This window comes from Rhincodon typus, chromosome 14, assembly GCF_021869965.1.
Source record: "Rhincodon typus isolate 14 chromosome 14, sRhiTyp1.1, whole genome shotgun sequence".
Lineage (NCBI taxonomy): Eukaryota > Metazoa > Chordata > Chondrichthyes > Orectolobiformes > Rhincodontidae > Rhincodon > Rhincodon typus.
In genome coordinates, this window is record NC_063345.1 from 35,555,444 (window position 1) to 35,579,448 (window position 24,005).

Sequence of the window (24,005 nt, forward strand, 5' to 3'; positions counted from 1 at the left end):
TTATCTGCTTTCCGGAGGGACAACTCTCTCCGTGACTCCCTTGTCCGCTCCACACTCCCCTCCAGCTCCACCACACCCGGCACTTTTCCCTGCAACCGCAGGAAGTGCTACACCTGCCCCCATACCTCCTCCCTCACCCCCATCCCAGGCCCCAAGAAGACTTTCCACATCAAGCAGATGTTCACCTGCACATCTGCCAATGTGGTATACTGCATCCGCTGTACCCGGTGTGGCTTCCTCTACATCGGGGAAACCAAGCGGAGGCTTGGGGACCGCTCTGCAGAACACCTACGCTCGGTTCGCATAAACAACTGCACCTCCCAGTCGCGAACCATTTCAACTCCCCCTCCCATTCCTCAGACGACATGTCCATCCTGGGCCTCCTGCAGTGCCACAACGATGCCACCCGAAGGTTGCACGAACAGCAACTCATATTCGGCTTGGGAACCCTGCAGCCCAATGGTATCAATGTGGATTTCACAAGTTTCAAAATCTCCCCTCCCCCTACCGCATCCCAAAACCAGTCCAACTCGTCCCCGCCTCCCTAACCTGTTCTTCCTCCCACCTATCCCCTCCTCCCACCTCAAGCCGCACCCCCATCTCCTACCTCCTAACCTCATCCCGCCCTCTTGACCTGTCCGTCCTCCCTGGACTGACCTATCCCCACCCTAACTCCCCACCTACACTCACCTTTACTGGCCCCATCCCCGCCTCTTCGACCTGTTTGTTTCTTCTCCACCTATCCTCTCCTCTATCCATCTTCTATCCGCCTCCCACTCTCTCCCTATTTATTTCAGAACCCCCTTCCCTTCCCCCTTTTCTGATGAAGGGTCTAGGCCCGAAACGTCAGCCTTTCTGCTCCTATGATGCTGCTTGGCCTGCTGTGTTCGTCCAGCCCTGCACCTTGTTGTCTCTCTTCTCACTGTAATGTCTGATCTGTCTGCTTTATCAAGATATGAACTGCTCTGTTACACTTTCCATGATTCTGCATAGTTTCTTAATTAACTTCCAAAATGTTGTGAAACTTACACTTGGGAATAATACACTAAATGCACCATTCTACTTCTGGGAGTTAATTCTTTGCAAGTTTAAATAGCCTTAAAACAATATCATAGAATGAAATGAAATAAAATCCCATTTAGTTCATATATTTCGGAAAAAATTGCCATAGCATAAAGATATCATGCTCTTCAAATGTAGAGATGTTACAATTTCTTTTTGTAATCTTTGAGAGGAGATTTAATTTCCTTACCAGACTGTGATCAATTGAGGAATTCAGAATGGTTTCCACAACAATTTTGTGAGAAGCATTGTAGTATGGATGAGATGTGTTCTTTGGAAGTCGCAGGTCAAATATTACATGTTTTTTATTTTTTGCAGCAAGAGCCAACAGCTGAGCCAGTGAACAAACGCGTTGTTTGGAAGCATTTTTTTGTGATTCTTCTGATAGCAACCTCACTGTGTGGTAGGGATCTTTCTATGAGCGAGTGGAGTTAGAAAAGGACACATGCAAAGTTAGGAACACACAGAAATATTTTAACATTGTATTTTAACTTTATACTATAGATAAATCAACATATTCTGTTGGTTGAGAAACAAGAAGTTATAGAAGCTCTCAGATTTTTAATGAAACATACCATAGTCATAATCTTAAGTTCGAAAGACAATAAAAACATCCATCGTTTGCATTTAAAATTTTCTTGTGACTTGTGCTCATTAAATTGAGTGTCCATGTTGGCTCTTAAAAGTTAGTTATGGTGCAGGTTAGATGAGAAGTAAAATTTCCTCAACACCTTCCCATTCAGTATTCTCAGATATAGCATGGCTAGATATAGACAGAAGGTACTGTAATCTTTCCTATCGTGCTTTTACATTCAACATCAGAATAGCACACCTTCCAATATGGCATTTCCATTTACTTTAACAGCCAACGGGTGATTTTTGTTTGGCAGAGATTGCCACCTCGTGTGAAATTAGGGGAGCTATGTATTCTGGACCTACCCACATTAGGAACTTGACTGAAGCTGCTCCAAGAGCAATTAATGAAGTATTGACCTATAAGACCTATTGAGAGATGAAACTTTAAAACTATATTTCTCAACTGGTTTCAATCTTAGGGGTCTAAAGATGCCAGGATAATGCCTAATCCTGTAGCTGCATGTAGTTCCTTACATTTATTTATTCTATCATTTGCATTGCGTGAGATCATTAGTTTCTACTTCCCACAGATCTTAATAAGAACAATGTGTTGATGATAAAGAGTAAAATAAACATGAAAAGCTGTTACTTCTTTACCTTCAGAAACCACTTCCCTGCATTGAGCTTCTGAATCTCTGTCCACGTAAAACTTGAAACACTATTTCTGGCCCGCTTAGGAAAAACATCTGCTATGTCTGTTGTTCTTTCAAATGTAGAGTCATGCATTAGAAATGGGACTCGATCAAAACTAGAAAAAAAAAAGCAAAATGTAGTCTTGTCAATCTAGATTTCAGTAATACTTAATTTCTTTTCAAAAAATATACAATATAAATAAAATCTTTAAGACTATATTTCAAAACATTTTGATTTGAAAATGATAGAATTTGCAATGAAATTAAATTTGCGCCCATACAGCATGTTCCAAATTTAACTGCTTTAGCATCATCATATTATTTTTATTTAAATTTAGTTTATCTTCCATGTCAGGCGTAAAACTCAAAAGCAGAACCTTCCATAGTCATAGAGTCCTGCAGCACAGAGACAGGCCCTTCGGCCCAAACTGGTCCATGCTGACCAAAATGTCCATCCATGCTAACCCCATTTCCCTGCACTTGGCCATATCCTTCTAAATTTTTGCTATCAATGTATTCGTCCAAATGACTTTTAAATGTTGTTAATGTACCTGCCTCATTCCATACATGTACCGCCCTCTGTGTAAAAAAGTTGCTCCTCAGGTTTCCCTGTATTCTTCCCCTCTTACCTTAAACTGATGTCCTCTAGCCTTCATTTCCCCAAGATTGAGTGCATTCACCCTATCCATGCCTCTCGTCATCTTATACACTTCTATAAAATCCCTTCTCCTACGCTTGAAAGAAAACGTCCTAGCTTGCCCAACCTCTCCCTATAACTGAGCCTGTGAGTGTTGGCAACATTCTTGTAAATCTGCTCTGCACTCTTTCCAGTTTAATAACGTCCTTCCTATAGCAAGGTGACCAAAACTGAACACAATACTCCAAGTGTGGCCTCACCAACGTGCTGTACAACTGCAACTTAACTGCCCAACTTCCATATTCAGTGCCCTGACTGATGAAGGCCAGTGTGCCAAAAGCCTTCTTTACTGCCCTGACTACCTGTGACTTGACTTTCAGAGAGCCCTGCACCTGAACTCCAAGGTCCCTGTTTTCCATTACACTCCTTAAGGCCCTACCATTCATCATGAAACTCCAACCTTGATTTGACTTTCCAAAATGCAACACCTCACACTTATCTATATTAAACTCCATTTGCCATTTCTCAACCCACTTCTCCAGCTGATCAAGATCCTGCTGCAATTTATGATAACCTTCCTCACTGTCCAAGATACCACCTATTTTAGTGTCATCTCAAACTTACTAATCATGCATTGTACATTCTAATCCAAATCAGCACCAATCCCTGAGGCACACCACTAGTCACAGGCCTCCAGTCTGACAAGCATCCTTCCACTGTTACTCTCCCATCAAGCCAATTGTATGTCCAATCAGCCAGCTTCACCTGAATTCCATGCGATCTAACCTTCCAGAGCAGCCTATCATGTGAAACCTTATTAAAGGCCTTACTGAGAAAGGCCATTCATATTGAAAATTACAGTAAGTGATATAGAATTCAACTTCTCTCCATTTATCATATTTCATTTTGAAGTGCCTTCTAATGCATGATGACTGAGAGATCTTAGACACGAGCCTTTCCCCAACCTTCACATTCAGCAGCTGCCCCAAGTTTTTGTATTCCCCAGCATACAGTTGTGAACCTTGGATTGTGCCAGTCTGCAACACAGTCAAGGGCAATTCTTTGCACTAGAAGATCAGAAAACATTGGACGGATCCTTTATCAAGTTGTTGGCCTTCAAGCCACAGCTGACGTTTATTTCAGTGTGTGTCCCTGGGAACAACACAGAGCACGGAGTTCTATGTTATGGGCTTTTCTAGATGAACTTTGGTAGAAAAGAAAAAAAAAACACTGCATCTCTCTCCAGATCTTCTTTGCAATGGCGCTTTCCACAAGTAGGTGAACAATGATCTCTTCCCCACCACGGCTGTCTTAAGAATAATGTGCAGAGGAGATGAGACCCGAGCAGAAGGATTCAACTGGAAATACCTTTCTCACCACTAATCAAGCTACATCTTGGTGCTTGTTTGAAAGTTCTGGCAATAAGGCATTGAGCCAAGTGACTTTGACAGGCTGCTCATGAAACCATTGACAGGATGACTGTCTCCTTCTCCTGCAGTGTCTTGAGAACATTGTATGTAGGCCTCTACTTGATTGACCTGTGGTTAAAGGTGTTTTTCTGCATAATCTTTTCCATAAGGGACAGATAATATAGCACAGCCCAACTGCTTTGAAAATTCAGAAAGGCCTAGTGATAATTGTGGGAGGTGTTTTATTTACAGGCAGACTGGAGAAGTCAGATGGGAACAATAGCATAGATGAGGAGTTCACAGGTTATTTTCGGGGTAGTTTCTTATAACAGCACGTTCTGGAACCAACTATGGATCAAGCTTTACAAGGCTTGGTATTATGCAATGAGATACGATTAATCCATGATCTCATAGTCAGGCACCTTTAGGTAGCAGCAGAACATAATATGATTGAATATTACATTCAGTTAGACAGAGATGGAGGAGCGGGACGGAGACTTTTAAAAAATAAATAAGGCATATGTATGATCAGTAAGTTCGTAGATGACATGGGAACTAGTGGTACAGTAAATAGTGATGAGGAAAGCCTTAGACTACAGGCAGGTGTAAATGGCCTTGTCAGATGGGTTAGTATATGCTGTGGATAAAGAGGTTCTAGTCGATGTACCATGCTTGGATTTCCAGAAGACATTTGATAAGGTGTCACATCATAGATTATTGTGGAAGATAAAAGCTCATGGCGCAGGGAGTAGCATATTGGCATAGACAGAAGATTGGCTGGTTAAAAGCAAACAGAGTCAGCATAAGCAGGTCTTTTTCAAGTTGGCATGATGTAATGAATGGAGATCTACAGGGATTGGTGCTAGGACCTCAGTTGGTTACAGTTCATATCAATGACTTAGATGAAGGGATGGAATGTATGGTTGCCAAATTTGCTGATGATGCAAAGATAGTTGGGAAGGCAAGTTGTGGAGAGAATCTAAAGATAAAATGAAGAGGTATAGATATGTTAAGTGAATGGGCAAAGATGTGGCAATGGTGTATAGTGTAGGAGAATGTGAAATGATCCATTTTGGCAGGAAGAATAAAAACTAAACTCACTTCAGAATAGAAATGCCTTGTGAGTAGATGTGTATGTGCCTGCTAGCAGGGGCAGGAACAGGAACAGAAATCACTGCCCTGGGACTGCTGAAGGCCTGGTCTCTGGTCCCTGATCCAAACTTAATGGGTCCCCCCATTAGACCTGTGGTCCAGGTTGTTGGGCCCTGATAAACACCTGTGGTCCGTACCCTGCCTTTGCTTTTACTTATTCATTTTGTGGCATGTGGGCGTTGCTAGCTGGCCAGTTTTTATTGCCCATTCCTAGCTACCTTCTTGAACCACTGCAGTCCACCTTCTGTAGGTTGACCCACAATGCTATTAGGGAGGGAATTCCAGGATTTCAGAAAATTTTCTGAAGAAGGGTCCAGATCCGAAACGTCAGCTTTCCTGCTCCTCTGATGCTGCCTGGCCTGCTGTGTTCATCCAGCTCTACACCTTGTTATCTACCCTGAATCATCATTTTTTGTGATGGTATGCTGCAACTTCAGAACTAACTAGCAGTTCTTGAAGGTGGAAAAACCTTGCAGCCACAACATTAACTATTTAATAACTTGATAGCCATAAGCTCAGTATATGGCTTCCAGCCTGGAGAGGTGAGCTGAAATTAAACTTTCAGCCAAGCAGGAACACAAATCTCACAGAATTGTCCAGCCATCAACTCTGTTTCTCTTTCTACAGATGCTGCCTGACCTGAGTATTTTCCAATGTTTCCAACTTGGGATTAGGGAGGAGCTGAGGTAGGGGTCAGAATGATTATAGAGAGACTGTATGGGAAAAGTTAGAAAATAATGAGATCAGATTGGTGAGTTAACTCCAATACATGTGGTGGTTTAAAAATGGCTGCTCATCACATACCTGATCTGTACATCACTTTCAAAAGTAGTCGCCTCACATTTCACAGTTTCTTCAAAAGACATCAGGGTGTTTTCTGGAGCCAACTAAAACAATACATGGAAAAGTAATCATCTAATACAATCCATGTTTAGCAACAGTATTAAACACCCCCAAGTCAAGAAACAACATGGATAAAGAACATGTTAATTAAATAATGTGTTTAAATGTATGCGGATACTGGCCATTCACTTGAGCCCTCACAAATAGATACAGAAAGAATGTTTGTTGGGTTAGCAGGTGTATGCTTGTGTTGTGTAACTCTCTAAATCATTATTAAAATGTGTAAAAATTGGCTCTAGATCTATCCTTCACTAACTGGCTTTCTGTATTAAAATAGCAGATACCTACCATGGGTGCTCCACGGTGTCCCATCATAGCTGGTCGTGGTGCCAGATCTTCCCTTTCAATAATACAAGGGGAGGAAATTGCAAGAGGAATAAAATAAAGGATTATCACCACTCCGAGATAGAACATTGGTATAATCACCTGTAAAACTGAAAACAAAAAGTGTAAAATGGTGTTATAATCTCCACGATAAAGTTTCTGATACAATAACTATCAATTTCAGCATCCTGGCCTTGATATTTAGGGAAGTAGACAAGTGAGGGCAAATTTAGTGGCTGGGAAGCCCAGGGATGCAGGCATCCTAGAGGCTGTACTGAATTGAAGGGCGGATTCTGATTAACATATTTGGACTTGATCTCCAGGTCATAGTCAGGCTGAGAGAATGACTGGCAAACTGACAAATGGCCTTCAGCTCCGGATGCAGCAGAGAGGAAGGAAGGAGAGATAGTGTGGGTTCATATGGTTATGAGCAGGGACATATTATGGGTCATGGTGGCTGTTTGGAGGGCGAAGTGAGGGACACATTGAAATTGTGAAAACTGATTGATATTGGACGTTAATAGACATTGAGGAATGCCATTGAGATCGTTACTGAAGTAGATGGATATGAAGAAATGGGGGTCAAGTAACCACAAGGAATCATTCAGAGATCAGGAAGTTGTCAGAGGATTGTCTAATAATGGGATGAAGCAAATTTCCATGGAAGGGTAAGGAGGAAAAGTAGAAAACTTTCCTAGCCCATATGCAGTGCTAGAAAAACATTTACCAGTTTGCTCCAGTTGCTTTTTCCTCTTTTCACCTGCCAGTTTTCTGGATGTCTGGGAAACTAGGCCAGTCAACATTAAATCTGAAATACAAAGAAAGTCTTAGTTCATTAAAGTCCTCCCAGTCTGCCTCCATTACAAGTGGACATTAAGATTTCTATTTTAAAATTTTTAATCAAGTTGTTTAAAATTAGCCCCTGTAACTTTTGTAATTATTGTTTGGCTTTGTCTCATATTTGTTACTGGACATCAATATTACAAGAATGTAAGGAAAAGAAGCAAGATTAGATAATGCAATCGATGAAACATGCTCTGGCATTCAATAAAGTCATGCTTGGACATCTACAGCAATTCTATTTTCTGCCTAATCCACATATCACTTGATATATCACTTGATTCTCTTGTTCACTCAAAATGTCTCTCAATCAGTCTTGGTCTTGAAATTATTCATCGACTGACTATCCATAGCCCTTCACAGTAGATAACTCCAAACAATCACAACCCTTTGAGTGAAGATATTTATCTTCCTTCCAGTCCTACATCAACTGGTTTTCCAGTTGAATCTTTGTAACTTCACATAGATAGAGCGTTGGAATTATGTTTTAACTGTTATGTTGTTGGCTGACAGGTTACCCTCCAGGAACAAGACATATGCACAACATATTCTTCCAACCATAAAACAAGTGAAATTGTAAGTAAAAGTTTGGTTTTAGTCATTGCAGTCACATCTCTGAACTAAAGGGTGGAAAGCATAAGCCCCACTCCAAATAATTCCAGTAACGATTAGACAATTATCTCCAAACACTGTATTGGTAGCCAGTGAGGTAATTGGATGATAATGGGCACTGATGTGATAGTCTCACTTCTGAATCACAAGGATAAAATTCTAAATCTACTGTAGAAAATTCCATGAATCCATGTTTGAATATTTTGTTGGAATCCGATGATATTATTTATATGTAAAAGGTGTGAATAGTTCTCCTCACCTACACCACTAGTTCTTGTAAGGTAAGATCAGCCATGATCACAAACCAACTAGGAGAAGGCTATTTGAAGATAAAAACCATAAGGAAGGCATTGAAACCCACTTTAGCTACTCTTCTGCAATATGTTCAAGAATCTCATGTGTGACTTGAGTTAGAACCTGCTCAACTGAAGAACACAATTTCCAGATGTATAGGGGTATTATCGCTGGACTGTTAATCCAGAGATCCAGATAATATTCTGGGGACCCGGGTTCGAATCCTGCCATGGCAGATGATGGAATTTGAATTCAATTAAGTATCTGGAATGAAGAATCTAATGATGACCATGAACCCATTGTCGATTGCCAGGAAAAACCCACCTGGCCTGGCCTACATGTGACTCCAGACCCACAGCAATGTGATTGATTCTGAACTGCCCTCTGGGCAATTAAAGATGGGCAATAAATGCTGCCTGGTCAGCGATGCTGTCATCCCGTGAATGAATAAAGAAAAACTTGGTTGAAAATTCATATTTAATAAGACCATAAGACATAGGAGCAGAAATTAGGCTATTTAGCCCATCAAGTCTGCTCCACCATTCACTCATGGCTGATAAGTTTCTCAACTCCATTCTCCTACTTTAGCCCCGTCACCCTTGATCTCCTTGACAATCAAGAACACATCTATTTCTGTCTTAAATATACTCAATGACCTGGCCTCCACAGTCTTCTGTGGCAGTGAGTTCCATAGATTCACCACTTTCTAGCTAAAGAAGTTATCTCTGTTCTAAAAGGTCTTCCCTTTACTCTAAGGCTGTGCCCTTGGGTCCTAGTCTCTCCTACTAATGGAAAGTTCTTCCTAAAATCCACTCTGTCCAGGCCATTCAGTATTCTGTAAGTTTCACTTAGATCACCCCCTCATCCTTCTAAACTCCATAGAATATAGACCCAGAGTCCTCAAACATTCCTCATACGTTAAGCTTTTCAGTCTTGGGTCCATTCGCGTGAACCTCCCTGAACCCGCTCCAGTACCAGTACATCTTTCCTGAGATATGGGGCCCAAAACTGCACACAATACTCCAAATGTGGCCTGACCAGAGCCTTATAAAGCCTCAGAAGTACATCACTGCTTTTATATTCAAGTCCTCTCAAAATAAATGCCAGCATTGCATTTACCTTCCTAACTACTGACTCAACCTGCAAGTTTACGTTGAGAGAATTCTGGACTAGAACTCCCAAGTCTCTTTGCACTTCAGACTTCTGAATTTTCTCCCCATTTAGAAAATAGTCCATGCTTTTATTCTTCTTACCAAAGTGCATGACCTCGCACTTTCCCACATTGTACTCCATCTGCCACTTCTTTGCCCACTCTCCTAACCTGTCCAAATCCTTCTGCAGCCTCCCCACCTCCTCAATACTACCTGTCCCTCTACCTATCTTTGTATCATCTTCAAAATTAACCAGAATGCCCACAGTTCCTTCATCTAGATCACTAATGTATAAAGTGAAAAGTTGTGGTCCCAACACTGACCCTTGTGGAACACCACTTGTCACCGGCTGCTATCCTGAGAAAGATCTTTTTATCCCCACTCTCTGCTTTCTGCTGGACAGCGATTCTTCTATCCATTCTAGCACCTTGACTCGAACACTATGGGTCCTTATTTTACTCAGCAGCCTCCTGTGCACCACCTTGTCAAAGGCCTTCTTGAAGTCTCGGTAAATAACATCCATTGGCTCTCCTTGGTCTAACCTGCTTGTTACTTCCTCAGAGAATTCTAACAGATTTGTCAGGATGACCTCCCCTTGATGAAACCATACTGACTTTGCCCTATTTTACCATTCACTTCCAGCTATTCAGAAATCTCATCCTTCACAATGGACTCCAAAATCTTACTCACGACCGAGTTTAGGCTAATCAGCCTGTAACTTTCCATCTTTTGCCTTACTCCCTGTTTAAATAGGCGTGTCACATTAGCGATTTTCCAGTCATCTGGGACCCTCCCGGACTCTAGCGATTCTTGAAAGATCACCACTAATGTCTCCACTATCTCTTCAGCTATCTTCGTTACGACTCTGGGATGTAGTCCATTTGGTCCTGGTTATTTATCCAACTTCAAACAATTCAGTTTTTCTAGCACCTTCTCCCTGGTGATGGCCATCATACTCAGGTCTTCCCCCTGACTCTCTTTAATTTTTGGGATATTAGACGTGTCTTCCACTGTGAAGACTGATGTTAAGTAATTGTTCAGTTCCTCAGCCATTTCCTTATTCCTGACTACTATCTCTCCAGCTTCTTTTTCCAGTGGTCTAATGTCCAATTTTGTCTCTTTTTTGCCCTTTATATATCTAAAGAAACTCTTACAGTCTTCCTTTATATTACTGGCTAGCCTATGCTCATATTTAATCTTCTCCCTCCTTAATTCTTTTTTTTGCTGCCCTCTGTTGGCCTTTGTAAGCTTCCCAATCCTCTGGTTTCCCATTGCCTTTGCCACATTATATGCTTTCTCTTTTGCTTTATGCTATCCCTGACTTCCCCAGTCAGCCATGGTTGCCTTATCCTCCCTGTACCATGCTTCTTTTTCCTGGGAATGAATTTTTGCTGTGTATCCTGAATTACTCCCAGAAACTCCTGCCATTACTATTCCACCATCTTTCTTACAAGTCCCTCTCCCAGTCAATTCTGTCCAGCTCCTCCCTCATGCCTCTGTAGTTGCCTTTATTCAGCTGTAATACCATGACTTCTGATTCTATCTTCTCCCTCTCAAATTGCAGAGTAAATTCAACTGTATTATGATCTCTGCCTCCTAAGGGTTCCTTCAGCTTAAGCTCCTTTATCAAGTCTGCCTCATTGCAAAACACTAAATCCAGTATTGCCTGTTCCCTAGTGAGGTCCACCACAAGCTGCTCCAGAAAGCCATCTCATAGACATTCCACAAATTCCTTTTCTTGCAATCTACTACCAACCTGATTTTCCCAGTCCACCTGTATAATAAAATCCCCCATGATCATCGTAACTTTGCCTTTCTTACACACCTTTTCTATCTCCTGGTTTATCTTGTGTCCCAGCTGCTGGCTACTGTTTGGAGGCCTGCAAATATCTCCAACTATGGTTGTTTATTTACCTTGGCAGTTCCTCAATTCTATCCACATGGATTCTACGCTTTCTGACCCTACTTCATTTCTTACAATTGATTTAATTTCATTTCTTATTAATAAGGCAACCCGACCCCCTCTGCCCACCTGCCTATCTTTTAGATAAGACGTATATCCTTGGATATTCAGCTCCCGTTGCAGCCATGTCTCCGTGATGCCCACCATGTCATACCTGCCAATTTCAATCTGTGTCACAAGCTCAATTACCTTATTCCTTACACTGCGTGCATTCAGATATAACACCTTCAGTCCTGTATTAACTGTTCCCCTTCTCATCTGTGCATCTGAATTTCTGATATGCACTTGCTCAATGTAAAAGTTCCCAGTCACCAGTGAAAAGTTGTGAAATGTCCACATTAAAGTTCAATGAACAGCTTATAGGCGAGTAAACAAGAAGCAGCACCAGGTCCATCTAACATTAAGGTGACAACGAATGAAGCAAAAACACAAGACTGCCTGCATGCCAAACAGCAGAAACAGCATGCAACAGACAAGACAAAGCAATTCCATAATCAGCAGAAGAACATAGAACATAGAACAGTACAGCACAGTGCAGGCCCTTCGGCCCATGATGTTGTGCCGAACTTTTACCCTAAACCTAAGATCTATCTAACCTCACCCCTACTTTATACCATCACTATCTAATAGCTGCTTAAATGCCCCTTATGAGGCCGACTCCACTACCCTCTGCGGCAATGCATTCTACGCCCTGACCACTCTCTGAGTAAAGAACCTTCCTCTGATGTCTCCCCTATATCTACCTCCACTCACTTTAAAACTATACCCCCTCGTAATAGCTACTTCCACCGTAGGAAAAAATCTCTGGCTGTCCACTCTATCTATACCTCTGATCATTTTGTACACCTCTAACAAGTCATCTCTCATCCTTCATTGTTCTAAAGAGAAAAGTCCTAGCTCTCTCAACCTTTCCTCATAAGACGTTCCCTCCATTTCAGGCAACATCCTGGTAAATCTCCTCTGCACCTTTTCCAACGCTTCCACATCTTTCCTGAGAGTTCTAAGTTCTTCAGTTGTGCTACATCCAACAGTGAAACGTGGTTAATGATTTAATGACTAACAGGACGAGGCAATATCCAGAAGTATCTCTAATCATAGTGGTGCCAGGGCCCAGCATATCAGTTCAAAGGTCAAAGCTAAAACATTTGTCTTTAGTTTTATTCAAAGGTACCAAGTGTTTGATATAACTTGGCTTCCTCCTGAAATTTCCAGTATCACAGATGCCAGCCTTCAGCCAAATCAATTCACTCCATACGATATCAAGAAATGACTGAAGGCACTTAGTACTGGAAAAGCAATGGGACCTTAGAATATTTTTGCAATAATACCAAACAATTGTACTACAGAATCTGACAAAGGGTCGCTGGACTCGAAACATTAACCGTTATCCCTCTACAACAAAACTCAAAATTATAGACATTATCAAAAACAAAGCAGACAATTGACTGGCACGCCATCTATTACCTTCAACATTGTTTCCCCCACAATCGATGCACAGTAGCAGCAGGGTGTACCATCTACAAGATGCACTGCAGCAACGCACCAAGGCTCCTCGGCAATACATTCCAAATCAATGTTCATAATCACAGAGAACAATGAGGAAGCAGATGCATGTCATACTGGCACCACAAAGTTCCACTCCAATCCACACACCATTCTGATTTGGAAAGGGCAGCTCATTGGGTGTCACTGCTGCCTCACAGGGGCAAGGACCTGGGTTTGAAGTCGCCTTAGATGACTGTCTGTGTGGAATTTGCACATTCTCCCCTTGTCTGCATGTGTTTCCATTGCGTGTTCCAGTTTCCTCCCACAATTCAAAGATCTACAGGTTAGGTGGATTGGCCATGCTAAATTGCCTGTAGTGTCCATGGATATGCAGGTTAGGTGGATTATCCATGGCAAAAATGTGAGGATAGGGTAGGGAGCCGTGTCTGGGTGGGATGCTCTTCAAAGGTTTGGTGCAGACCCGATGAGCCAAATGGCCTCTTTCAGAACATGAAAAAAGAAATATCTGTTGCTTCAGTGCCGTTCAGTCAAAAATCTAGGAACTCCCTGCCTAACAGCAATGTGGGTGTACCAATCACGCCAGTCAGTTGACATCAGTGGTTTAAAGAGGCAGCTCAATGCCACTTTCTCAAGGCAATTAAGGATGGACAATAAATGTTGGCCTAACCAGGGATATCCATATCCCATTAATGAATAACAAACCAAATCCAAATCTACCCATCACAGGAAACCTGACAGTATAATTCGTCATGAGAAATTTAGATCGCAATTTCTCATTTTAGAACTTAGGGTCAAATACAGTGACTTGCAGCTCCTTTGCCATTCTATTGTCTTTGTTACTCACTTCTTCTCTTTGACTGGAAAAATTGATCAATGACGAACCAGGCCATGATCGTCACAGCGACAATTGCACCAAGGTGGAGGAAAGGAGCTGTAACCTGCATAACATAATACATCTTCAAATTTCAGAAATTATAAGTTTTAGGCAATGTCAGCAAACTATGTCTTCACTTGCAAAAATAGAGCAGGAACAGTAGTGTCTATGATTTAATCCTCAAAGTAAGGTTACATATAATTATGTATGATCAAAATTACAAATTAAAAGCAGTCCATACATCCCAAACAGTAATCTGTACTTTTGTTCATTTTCCACATGTGGCAGTTTTAATCCCATATGCCCATTCTGTTCATTTGTTTCTTTAACACTGTTCCCTATAATGAGCTATCAAAAATACAGCACTGTTGACATTGTATCTGCTTCAATCACAAACTGATATTTCATTCTAGAGCCTTATGTTCTGCGACTCCAAAAACTTAGAACTCCAAGTTAACAATTAGTTGAACCAAATGTAAAGAAATTATATGCTACGGTTACTGATATCATGCTTTGCATGAACAAGACAACAGAGCTTGGCAGGAGTGATGGTACTTTCTTTTGGCTATATCTCTGACTCATATGGCTGGGGTGTCAGAGTCTATCAGACCTGGTTCAAAGATCAGGGTTGGAGTTGAGTTGGGAGAAGACATCTATAATCCCAAAAGCTGCACTGGAACAATTTACCTGTTGAAAGCAGAGTTAATTGTTTTAATGTAAAATCTCTGCCTCTATCTTGGGAGGAAGTCTTACCTTGGCGAGTTGCTGGCCATCTGATTGTCAAGCAGATCTATAGCTACAGGAGTGCCATCAGGAGATGTGGGTGTCACTGGCTAAACCAGCATTTATTAACCAGCCTTAACTGTTTTTGATGAAGTGGTGTTAATCTGCCTTCTTGAACCACTAAACTCCATGTGGTGTGTGTAGAACCATACTGCTGTTAAGGGAGTTCCAGGAATGACAATGAAGGAATGGAGATATGATTCCAAATCAGGATTATTTCTGGCAAAGAGATAGTGATATTACTATGCCATTGCCCTTCTAGGTGGTAGAGGTTCCATGTCTGGAGGATTGTGTCTAGGGAACCTTGGTGAGATATTGTAGTGCATTCGATAGGACTACAGTCAGTGTGTGCTTGTGGTAAAGTATCTGAATGTTGAAAGTGGTAGGTAGGTTGGCAGTCAAATATGTCACTTTGATCTGCATGGCTTTGAATATATTGGGTACTGTTGGAGGTGCACTCATCCAGTCAAGTGAAAAATATTCTATCTTACTCCTTACTTGTGCTTAGAAGTTGGTGGACATGCTTTTGTAAATCAGGGAAATGAGTTATTCACCGTGGAATTTCCAACCTCTTGACCTGCACATGTAGCTACAATATTTATATGACTGGCCCAGTTCAGTTTCTGGTTGATGTTAAATGCAAGGATGTTAATAGTACAAGATTCATTTATAGTCGCAACATTGAATGTCGAGAGCTGTGGTAGATTGCCTCTTGATTGAGATGGTCATTGCCTCATTCTCGAGTGATGTGAATGTTACATGTTATTAACAGTTCAAACCTGAATGTTGTCCAGGTCTTCTGCATTTGGACGCAAATTGGTTCAGTATCTCAGGAGTTGCAAATTGTGCTGAGCATTGTCTTATCATCAGTGAGTGTTCCTATTTCTGCTCGTATATTAGATGGAAGGTCATTTATGAAGCAGCTGAAGATATTGGGGCTAGGACACTACTCTGAGGATAACCTACAGTGATGTCCTGGAGCTGAGATGACTGATCCCAACAACCACAATCATCTTCTGTTTTGTATGATTGTAACCAGTGGAGAGCTTTCCCCTAATTCCCATAGAATTCAATTTTGCTGGGGCCCCTTGATTCCACACTCGTATAACTTTGCCTTGATGATAAGGACATTCACTCTCTCTTCCCTCAAAAATTCAACTATTTTGTTCATGTTTCGACCAAAGCTATGATGAGGACAAGAACTGAGTGAGCCTGGCAGACCACAAACTGAGAATTGGTGACCCAGCTGTTCGTTTGCAATTGGTTTTTGATAGCACTGTCAATGATACCTTTCACTATTTTGCTGTTGATTAATAGTAAACTTATAAGGTGATAATTGGCTGGTTGAATTTTCCTACTCTCTGTGTACAGTGCATACCTGATCAATTTTTCATATTACCATGTAGATTGCGTTGTGTTCGCATTGGAACAGATTGGTTTGAGCACATCTCATTCTGGAGTACCAATTTTCTGTGATGCTGTCCAGATATAAGGCTGGCATCTTCATTGAAGGCTTGCCTTAATTATCAGAGCACTGAGTATAGGGGTAAGGATGTCATGTTGCAACTGTATATGGCATTAGCCACTTCTGGAGTACTGCGTACATTTCTGGTCACCCTGCTACAGGAAGGATATTATTACATTGGAAAGGGTGCAGAGAAGATTTACAGGGAATTTACCAGGACAGGGGGCTTTGGGTTATAAGGAGAGGCTGGGACTTTTTCCCTGGTGTGTAGGATGTTGAGAGGCGACCTTATGGAAATTTATAAAATCATGAGAGGTATAGATAAGGTGAATAGCCTAGGGTTGAAGAGTTCAAAACTAGAGGGCATAGGTTTAAATTGAGGGGGGGTGAGATTTAAAAGGGACCTAAAGGGCAATTTTTTCACACAGAAGGTGGTGCGTATGTGGAATGTACTGCCAGAAGAAGTTGTAGATGCATTACAGTTACAACTTTTAAAAGGCATTTGGTCAGATACATGAATAGTAAAGATTTAGAGGGATGTGGGCAAAATGCAGGCAAATGGGATTAGTTTAGTTTGGGGAACTTGGTCGGCATGGATGAGTTGGAACAAAGGGTTGTATGACTCCATGACGCTATGACTCTCGTGTTGGGGATCTCATGAGGAGGAGGTGGATTGGCAACTCGGCACTTCTAAAAAACATTTTTAAATCCTTCAACTTTGTCTTTTGTTTTCTAGTGCTGGGGATGGGATATTTGTGGAGTCTCTCCTCCATTGAGTTTTTAAATTGTCTACTACTTTAAATGACTGAATGAAACAGGATTGTATACCTTAGACCTAATCTGTTGGTTATAAGATCACTTAGGTCTCTCTATTGCATACTTCTTACATTGATTAGCATGGAAGTAGCCTTGTGGGTTCACCAAATTGACACCTTATTTTTAGGTATGCATGGTGCGGTATTCCGTATTCTACAATAAACCAAGGTAAATAACCGTCTAGCTGGTAATGGCTGATCGCGGTTATTTGCTAAACAAATTTTATTTCCTTGCTTGATATGTGTACAATGCAGACTATCTGATGCAGCAGATATTCCTTTAAATAATTTGAATGGGTCCATCAGTGTGGAACAGCCATTTCTGTACTAGATGTTATGACAGATTGAATGTCTTAAGAAATAGAAACAATAACCATACCCTGCACTAGATAAAGTTATCAGTGGATGAGTCACTAAATATTAGTCCTGAATCTGAGAGAAGTGGATCAAAAAGTCTAGGTGTCACTATATCACCATATTGCAGATCCTCATGCACTCTTACTTTTCTCAGTTTTACAGTTGTGAAGTGTGTGAGATTCATATATATCAATATCATTTATTTTAAAGTTTGTATCTTGAGCAATAATTTTAAAGCTGTACGTATCAGAGGTCAGGTGACCTCCTGGAGTAATAAAGAATGTCTGTTTGCATAGTGAGAGTTTTACAATTGGAAAGACCAAACATTGAAATGCATTAACTTGCTTTCAATTTAGAAGAATCAGTAATTTTTTTTTGATTAGCAAAACTACAGCTTGTAAAACTTTTGTTTCAGTGGACAGAAGATCTGACGGGGGCCAAACATAAGAACAATTTCTCCTGGAGAATGGAGTTCGTTTGGAAATAGGTTATCTCAGTGTATGGGTTTAAGTTTGAAAATACCAGACCAGAAGTATTTGGTTGGAACACTGAAGAGGTTATTTGAACTCAAACTTCATTCATTCATGGAAATGAGTTTAACAAAAAAAAGTTTGTCAAGCTCTCAAGACTGGGAGTTAAAAACCATTAATTCAAACCAAAAGATGTGATGGAGAAGGGAACTCTCGCTAGTATTTGAGTACTGTAAAGGGATATTGTTAGGATAGATGCAATATGGTTTTGCCGTATTTTGAAATCTTTCAAATTGTGTCATATGTGGTTCCTTCCATTTTACTTTCATTTTGTTAATGTAATAAAGTTCTGTTCTAATGTTAAAACCAAATCTGCAGCATTGTTTGCATGCTTATGGGTCAGTGAAAGATTACCATCATTAAAAAAAATACAAATTATGACCTGTCAGCCAGCATTTGTCTGGAATCTGACTTGTCTAGTAGTAACACCAGTTGTGACCATGATACGATGCATTCAGATGTATAATTCAAAATATAGTTGAAAAAAAATCACTAAATCATGGAAAAGAGTGAATAAATAGAGGATGAACGAAATCAACTACTGTATGGAAAAAAATGCAGCATGAGATAATTGAAAAATGAAAGAAAAAGCACAAACAGAAATCACCATCCCTTTTTAAGTATATTGGAGCAGATGAGGGTTCTCATACACTTCAGCAAGCTTTTGAAACAAATCTTGTTCAATGGGCTAGGTTTGCCCAAAGTCATGAATTTAGATGTGGGATATTTTATTAGGCTATTGAAATGTGGACATTCTTGCAAGAAAAACAACAATGGTTTTATTTCACTTCAGCAGGTGTAATTTTCCAATCAGATGTAGTTTCAACTTTTATCCTGAACCCATTTCTTCTTGGGCCTTGACTTCTGCTGGGACTCAAGTTGTTAAACCTGATAAGAATTTCAAGACCAGGGGGCAAATTTTTAAGGTGAGAGGAGAGAGATTTAAAAAAGACATGGCGGCAATTTTTTTTTTACAGAACGTGGCTCGCATATGGAATAAACTACCTGAGGAAGTGGTGGATGTGAGTACAATTAAAAGACATTTGGATAATGACATGATTGGGAAGGGTTTGGAGGTATATGGGAACAGGCAGGTGGGACTAATTTAGTTTGGGATTATATTCGGCTGGTTGGACTAAAGGGTCTGTTTCCGTGATGTATGACTCTATGACTCCATATTTGTTAGCTTCTCCATTCATTTTCACAGCATTGTGCTGTGGATTTTCTTTTGTAAACAATGCAATTGAGGGAACATGATGGAATGCTAAGATTTTTCTATTGCAAATGTTATGGAGATGCTTTATACCTCACATTGCTTGGAGGACGTAAGTTTTGAAGGATAAAGGAATTTAGTTTCAAGTTTTGTGGACATACCAGAATGGTTTATTTGAAACAGGTCATTTGATGTTCTCTGGTGACTTTGGAGATTTATTTTTAGAAACAAAACTTCCTGGCAATCACACGACTGGTAATAACTGATTGCTTTGCTGTAGACAGCACGGTGGCTCAGTGGTTAGCACTGCTGCCTCACTGTGCCAGGGACCCAGGTTCGATTCCAGCTTCAGGCAACTATCTGTGTGGAGTTTGCACATTCTCACTGTGTCTGCATGGGTTTCCTCCTGGTTGTCCAGTTTCCTCCCACAGTCCAAAGATGTGCAGGCTAGGTGGATTGGCCATGCTAAATTGCCCATAGTGTTCAGGGATGTGCAGATTAGGTGGGTTATGGGGAATGGGTCTGGGTAGGATGCTCTGAGGGTTGGTGTGGATTTGTTGGGCTGAAGGGTCTGTTTCCACACTGTAGGGATTCGATGATCTATGACTCTATTGGACTGCTATTGAATAGTGACTTGTAGGGATTCTATGATCTATGACTCTGTTGGACTGCAATTCAATAGTGACTTGTAGGGATTTTTGTTTTTGGTTCGTTTGGAGGGAAGTTACTAAGAATAATCTGAGTTGAAGGAAAGCTTGCTACAAACAAGCTGCTGAGCTGATCTTTGCCATTTTTTTAAAAGAAAAACTTTTATATCTCTTCAGGGTGAAAGCTGTTTGATCTTTTGAAAAAATGATTGAAACAAAATTACTGATCAAAATGTGTGTGCAAGACATCAGAGACAGCCGTCATAACTAGTGGCTTGACCATACATGCCAAAATGACAGAGCAGTAGACTGAGAAACTTTAAGCTTTTGTCCTCAAGAATAACCCATTGGTCAACTTTTTTTTTCAAAAGTTAGTCTCTGCAGAGAAATCTATTTGTTTTCCCTGAAGAATAGTTCTGTGTTTTTTCAAGCATGCATTTAGGGATATTTAGGAAATTAAGCATTTATATTTTTATATTACTGATTGTTCTCTTACTATTTTAGGTTAACCAATTATTGCATCTTTACTGAAGTTTAGTTTAGGTCTTTTTGCTTACAGTCTGATATATATAAAGTGTTTAATTCATCATCTTGGTAACTGGAAAATGTATTATTTTATGTCATGATCTATGGAGTAGTGGGACTGGAATGACTGCCTAACCCTCCAAACTTGGTTGTAACAAAAAGTGAGGGCTCGCAGTGGAATGACAGATGAGGACATTGTTTAATTAGAAGTGAGATACTAATAATTTGAAAAGGGTAAAAGGAAATACACTAGAAGTTCCTTTATATCAAAGTGGCTTTCACTGAAACTTTTCTGGAAGTGGAACATTCATCCCTATATGATTTGCAAAAAATAATGCAACATTTGCGCAATTGAATTGGCTGGAATGTTATGGTTAGAATTAAAATTTGGGGGTTGAAAAACTGACATGATTGAAATAATTGCACATGGTCTTTATTGGGATGGAGGGCTATTATTTGTTTTCTGCTGGGTTCACCTAATGAATATTTTTGTGTTATAACCCTTGGGATAGTGAGACGAGGAAAATAGTGCATCCTTTCAGCTTTGGTCAGAACACAAATTCCGGGAAAATAAATTGGAACAAAAGTTTACTTGTAAATTGCTGTATACAGTTTATATTTAAAGCAGTCATATTACTGCATAAACTCACTTGAATTGACAGACTTATAGTGTCCCATTCTTCCTTCCACTTAATTCTAATGACTATCATCAATATTAGGATCAGTAGGACACAAATCAGGATTACAACCTTGAGAAAACAAGAAAAGATATAAAATGAAAGTGCTATACATGAAAAAAAAGGCTGTTGTAGAATTATTGCAGGATTTCATATTGTGCTACAGAAGAAGCTTAGCGATAGGGTTAGCATCCTTGACATTGCGAGCATAGGATCAAATCTCATTGTGTAACATTGGAATTAGTGCTAAATACTCTTGATGTAATAACACTCAGTACGTAAAGGAGATAATTTGAACTATAAGAAACAGAAACACCTGACATTCTTGAAGAAACTTTCTAATTCACATAAACTGCAACTTCCTATAGTCAATTTTTATGCTTCCCTTCAAAATTATTAGCTGCTCTCTTTTGCTTTGCTATGAAATTTACCTAGTCTTCTTTTATCTATTTTCTCCTTTGCCCTTATACGGTCTTATACAATTGTCTTTCAACTTTACCTTCAGCGAAATATCTGGCTCCCTCCATCTTCCCAAATATTAGCATGGTCTGTCTGGTTTGTTTTTCTGGGTTTGCTTTGCCCCATCAAAACATTCTCCCATCTCAATGTATTTTTTTAACAAGTATTGCACTGAATCTATCACTCTACTGTGAAGGCTAGTGATTTAGCTGTTCTTGTTTTGTAGTGAATTTACCCAAGCTTTGCTTTGACATCCTCTTCACTTGCATGGAATTAGGACTTTATTAACAATCTAGTTTAAAACATTTCAACTCTGGGTAAAAGATCCTGACTGTCAACCCTATCTATGCATTTCAGTTTTATAAACGTCTATCAAGTCTCCACTCAGCCTCCAGAGAAAACAACTTGAGTTTTTCTAGCCTCTCCTTATAGGCCATACCCTCTAAACCAGGCAGAAACCTGGTAAACCTCTTCTGCACCCTCTCCAAAGCCGCCATATCCTTCCTGTAATGTGGCAACCAGAATTGAATGCAATACTCTAAATGTGGCCTAACCCAAAGTCATATAAAGCTGCAACATGACTTCCTGAGTCTTGTACTCAGTTCCCCGACCAATAAAGGCAAGCATGTCATATTGTTTACCACCCTATCTACTTGCATGACCACTTTCAGGGAGCTATGGATTTGAACCCCAAGATCCCTCTGCACATCAATGCTGTTCAGTCCTGCCATTAACTGCATACTTTTCCTTAACATTTGATCTCCCAAAGTGCAGTACCTCACACTTACCCAGATTAAACTCCATCTGCCATTTCTCTGCCCATATCTGCAACTAATCTATATCCCGATGTATCCTTTGACAACCTTCTATACTATCCACAATTCCACCAATCTTCGTATCATCTGCAAACTTTCTAACCCACTCATCCACATTTTCATCCAAGTCATTTATATATAGCACAACCAGGGGTCCAAGTACAGATCCCTGAGTAATGTCACTAGTCACAGACCTCCAACCTTCTACCTTCCACCCCAACCTTTGCTTCCTATGCGCAAGTCGATTCTGAATCCATGCTTCAAGCCAACATGGATCCCATGCTTCTTAATCTTCTGGATGATCCTACTATAAGGGACCTTGACAAAAGCCTAACCAAAGTCCCTGTAAACAACATCAACTGCTCAAGCCTCATTGATCGCCTTTGTCACCTCCTCGAAAAATTCAATCAAGTTAGTAAGACATGACCTGCCCTACACAAAGCCACGCTGGCTGTCCCTAATTAGGCCATGCTTTTCCAAATGTGCACAAATCCTATCCCTATGAATTTTCTCCAGTAGCTTCCCAACCACCGATGTGCAACTCACCGGTCTATAGTTTCCTGGATTATCCGTATTTTCCTTCTTTAGCAGAAGAAGGACATTAGCTACTTGCCAGGCTTCTGGAACCTCTCCAGTGGCTAGTGAGGATACAAAGATCTTGGTCAACGTCCCAACAATCTCCACTCTTGCCTGTCTCAATAAGCTGGGGTAGATACTATCAGGCCTTGGGGACTTGTTCACCTTAATGCTCTTCAAGAGACCCAATACGACTTCTTTCTTGATCTCAAAATGCCCTGGCATATTAGCATGCTTCACACTAATCTCACTATCCTCCATATCCTTCTCCTGGATGAATACCATTTTGAGATACTCAATTAGGATCTCGCCCACATCCTCTGCCTCCAAGCACTCTTAGTCCATGCCTTTCTGAAAGACTATTTCTGATTTCTCAGGATTGATTCTAAAATTTTCTGACAACCAAAGTAAGATTAACTGGCCCATAATTGTTTGGCATTTCCTTCGTACCTTTTACAAATAATAGAACTGCACTTGCATTCCTCCAGCCCTCTGGCATCTCACATGTGTCCAGTGAAGATGAAAAAACAACCCTCAGAGCATCTATTTCCTCCCTGCCCTCCTTCAACATCCTAGGGAACAATCCATCAGGCCCTGGCAACTTATCCACTTTTACGGATTCCAGTTCTGTGACCTCTTCTTCTCGTTATGATTATTTTGTCCAATATTTCACACTGTTCCTCTTGGATTACTATATCCACATCATCCCTTTCCTTTCTGAGTACAGAGATAAAAAATTCATTTAAAATTCTTTCCATATCTTCTGCATCTTCACACAAGTTCCTTTCTTTATGTCTGATAGGTCCCAAGTTTTTCCTTAGCTATCCTTTATATACTGCTCTTTATATACTGGTAGAACATCTTTGGGTTTTCCTTTATCTTGATTATTAAATCGTCATGATTAAGTAAGTTGCAATTGAGAAAGAACTGATAATGCTCATGCTACTTTTTTGTTGCCATTTATAGAACATTACCTTATTAATCCAGTGCAAGTAAAGTGGTATTTGCAGAGCAAAGTGACACAGTGAAAGTATCTGAAATGACAAAAGCAGAAACTTCCTAAGAAAAGTCTGTAATTGTCTGACACATTTCTAATGCTATATTCATAAAATCATCAATGTGTAAATGTATTTGATTTAATGAATAGT

The 24,005-nt window shown here is 40.3% G+C and overlaps 1 protein-coding gene across 6 annotated transcripts in view; it reads right to left on the reverse strand.

Moving 5' to 3' along the window:
- LOC109930707 (glycerophosphodiester phosphodiesterase domain-containing protein 5) overlaps window positions 1-24,005 on the reverse strand; it is a 99,958-nt gene that overhangs the window by 36,642 nt on the left and 39,311 nt on the right. For all 6 annotated transcript variants that reach the window (XM_048605511.1, XM_048605513.1, XM_048605515.1 and 3 more), the window contains exons 5-12: window positions 23,832-23,891; window positions 20,981-21,079; window positions 13,966-14,059; window positions 7,483-7,563; window positions 6,720-6,865; window positions 6,333-6,415; window positions 2,296-2,446; window positions 1,253-1,477 (exon numbers count right to left, since the gene is read on the reverse strand). In XM_048605511.1, the coding sequence (XP_048461468.1) occupies window positions 1,253-1,477; window positions 2,296-2,446; window positions 6,333-6,415; window positions 6,720-6,865; window positions 7,483-7,563; window positions 13,966-14,059; window positions 20,981-21,079; window positions 23,832-23,891 (939 nt within the window). The remainder of the gene's footprint in view (window positions 1-1,252; window positions 1,478-2,295; window positions 2,447-6,332; window positions 6,416-6,719; window positions 6,866-7,482; window positions 7,564-13,965; window positions 14,060-20,980; window positions 21,080-23,831; window positions 23,892-24,005) is intronic.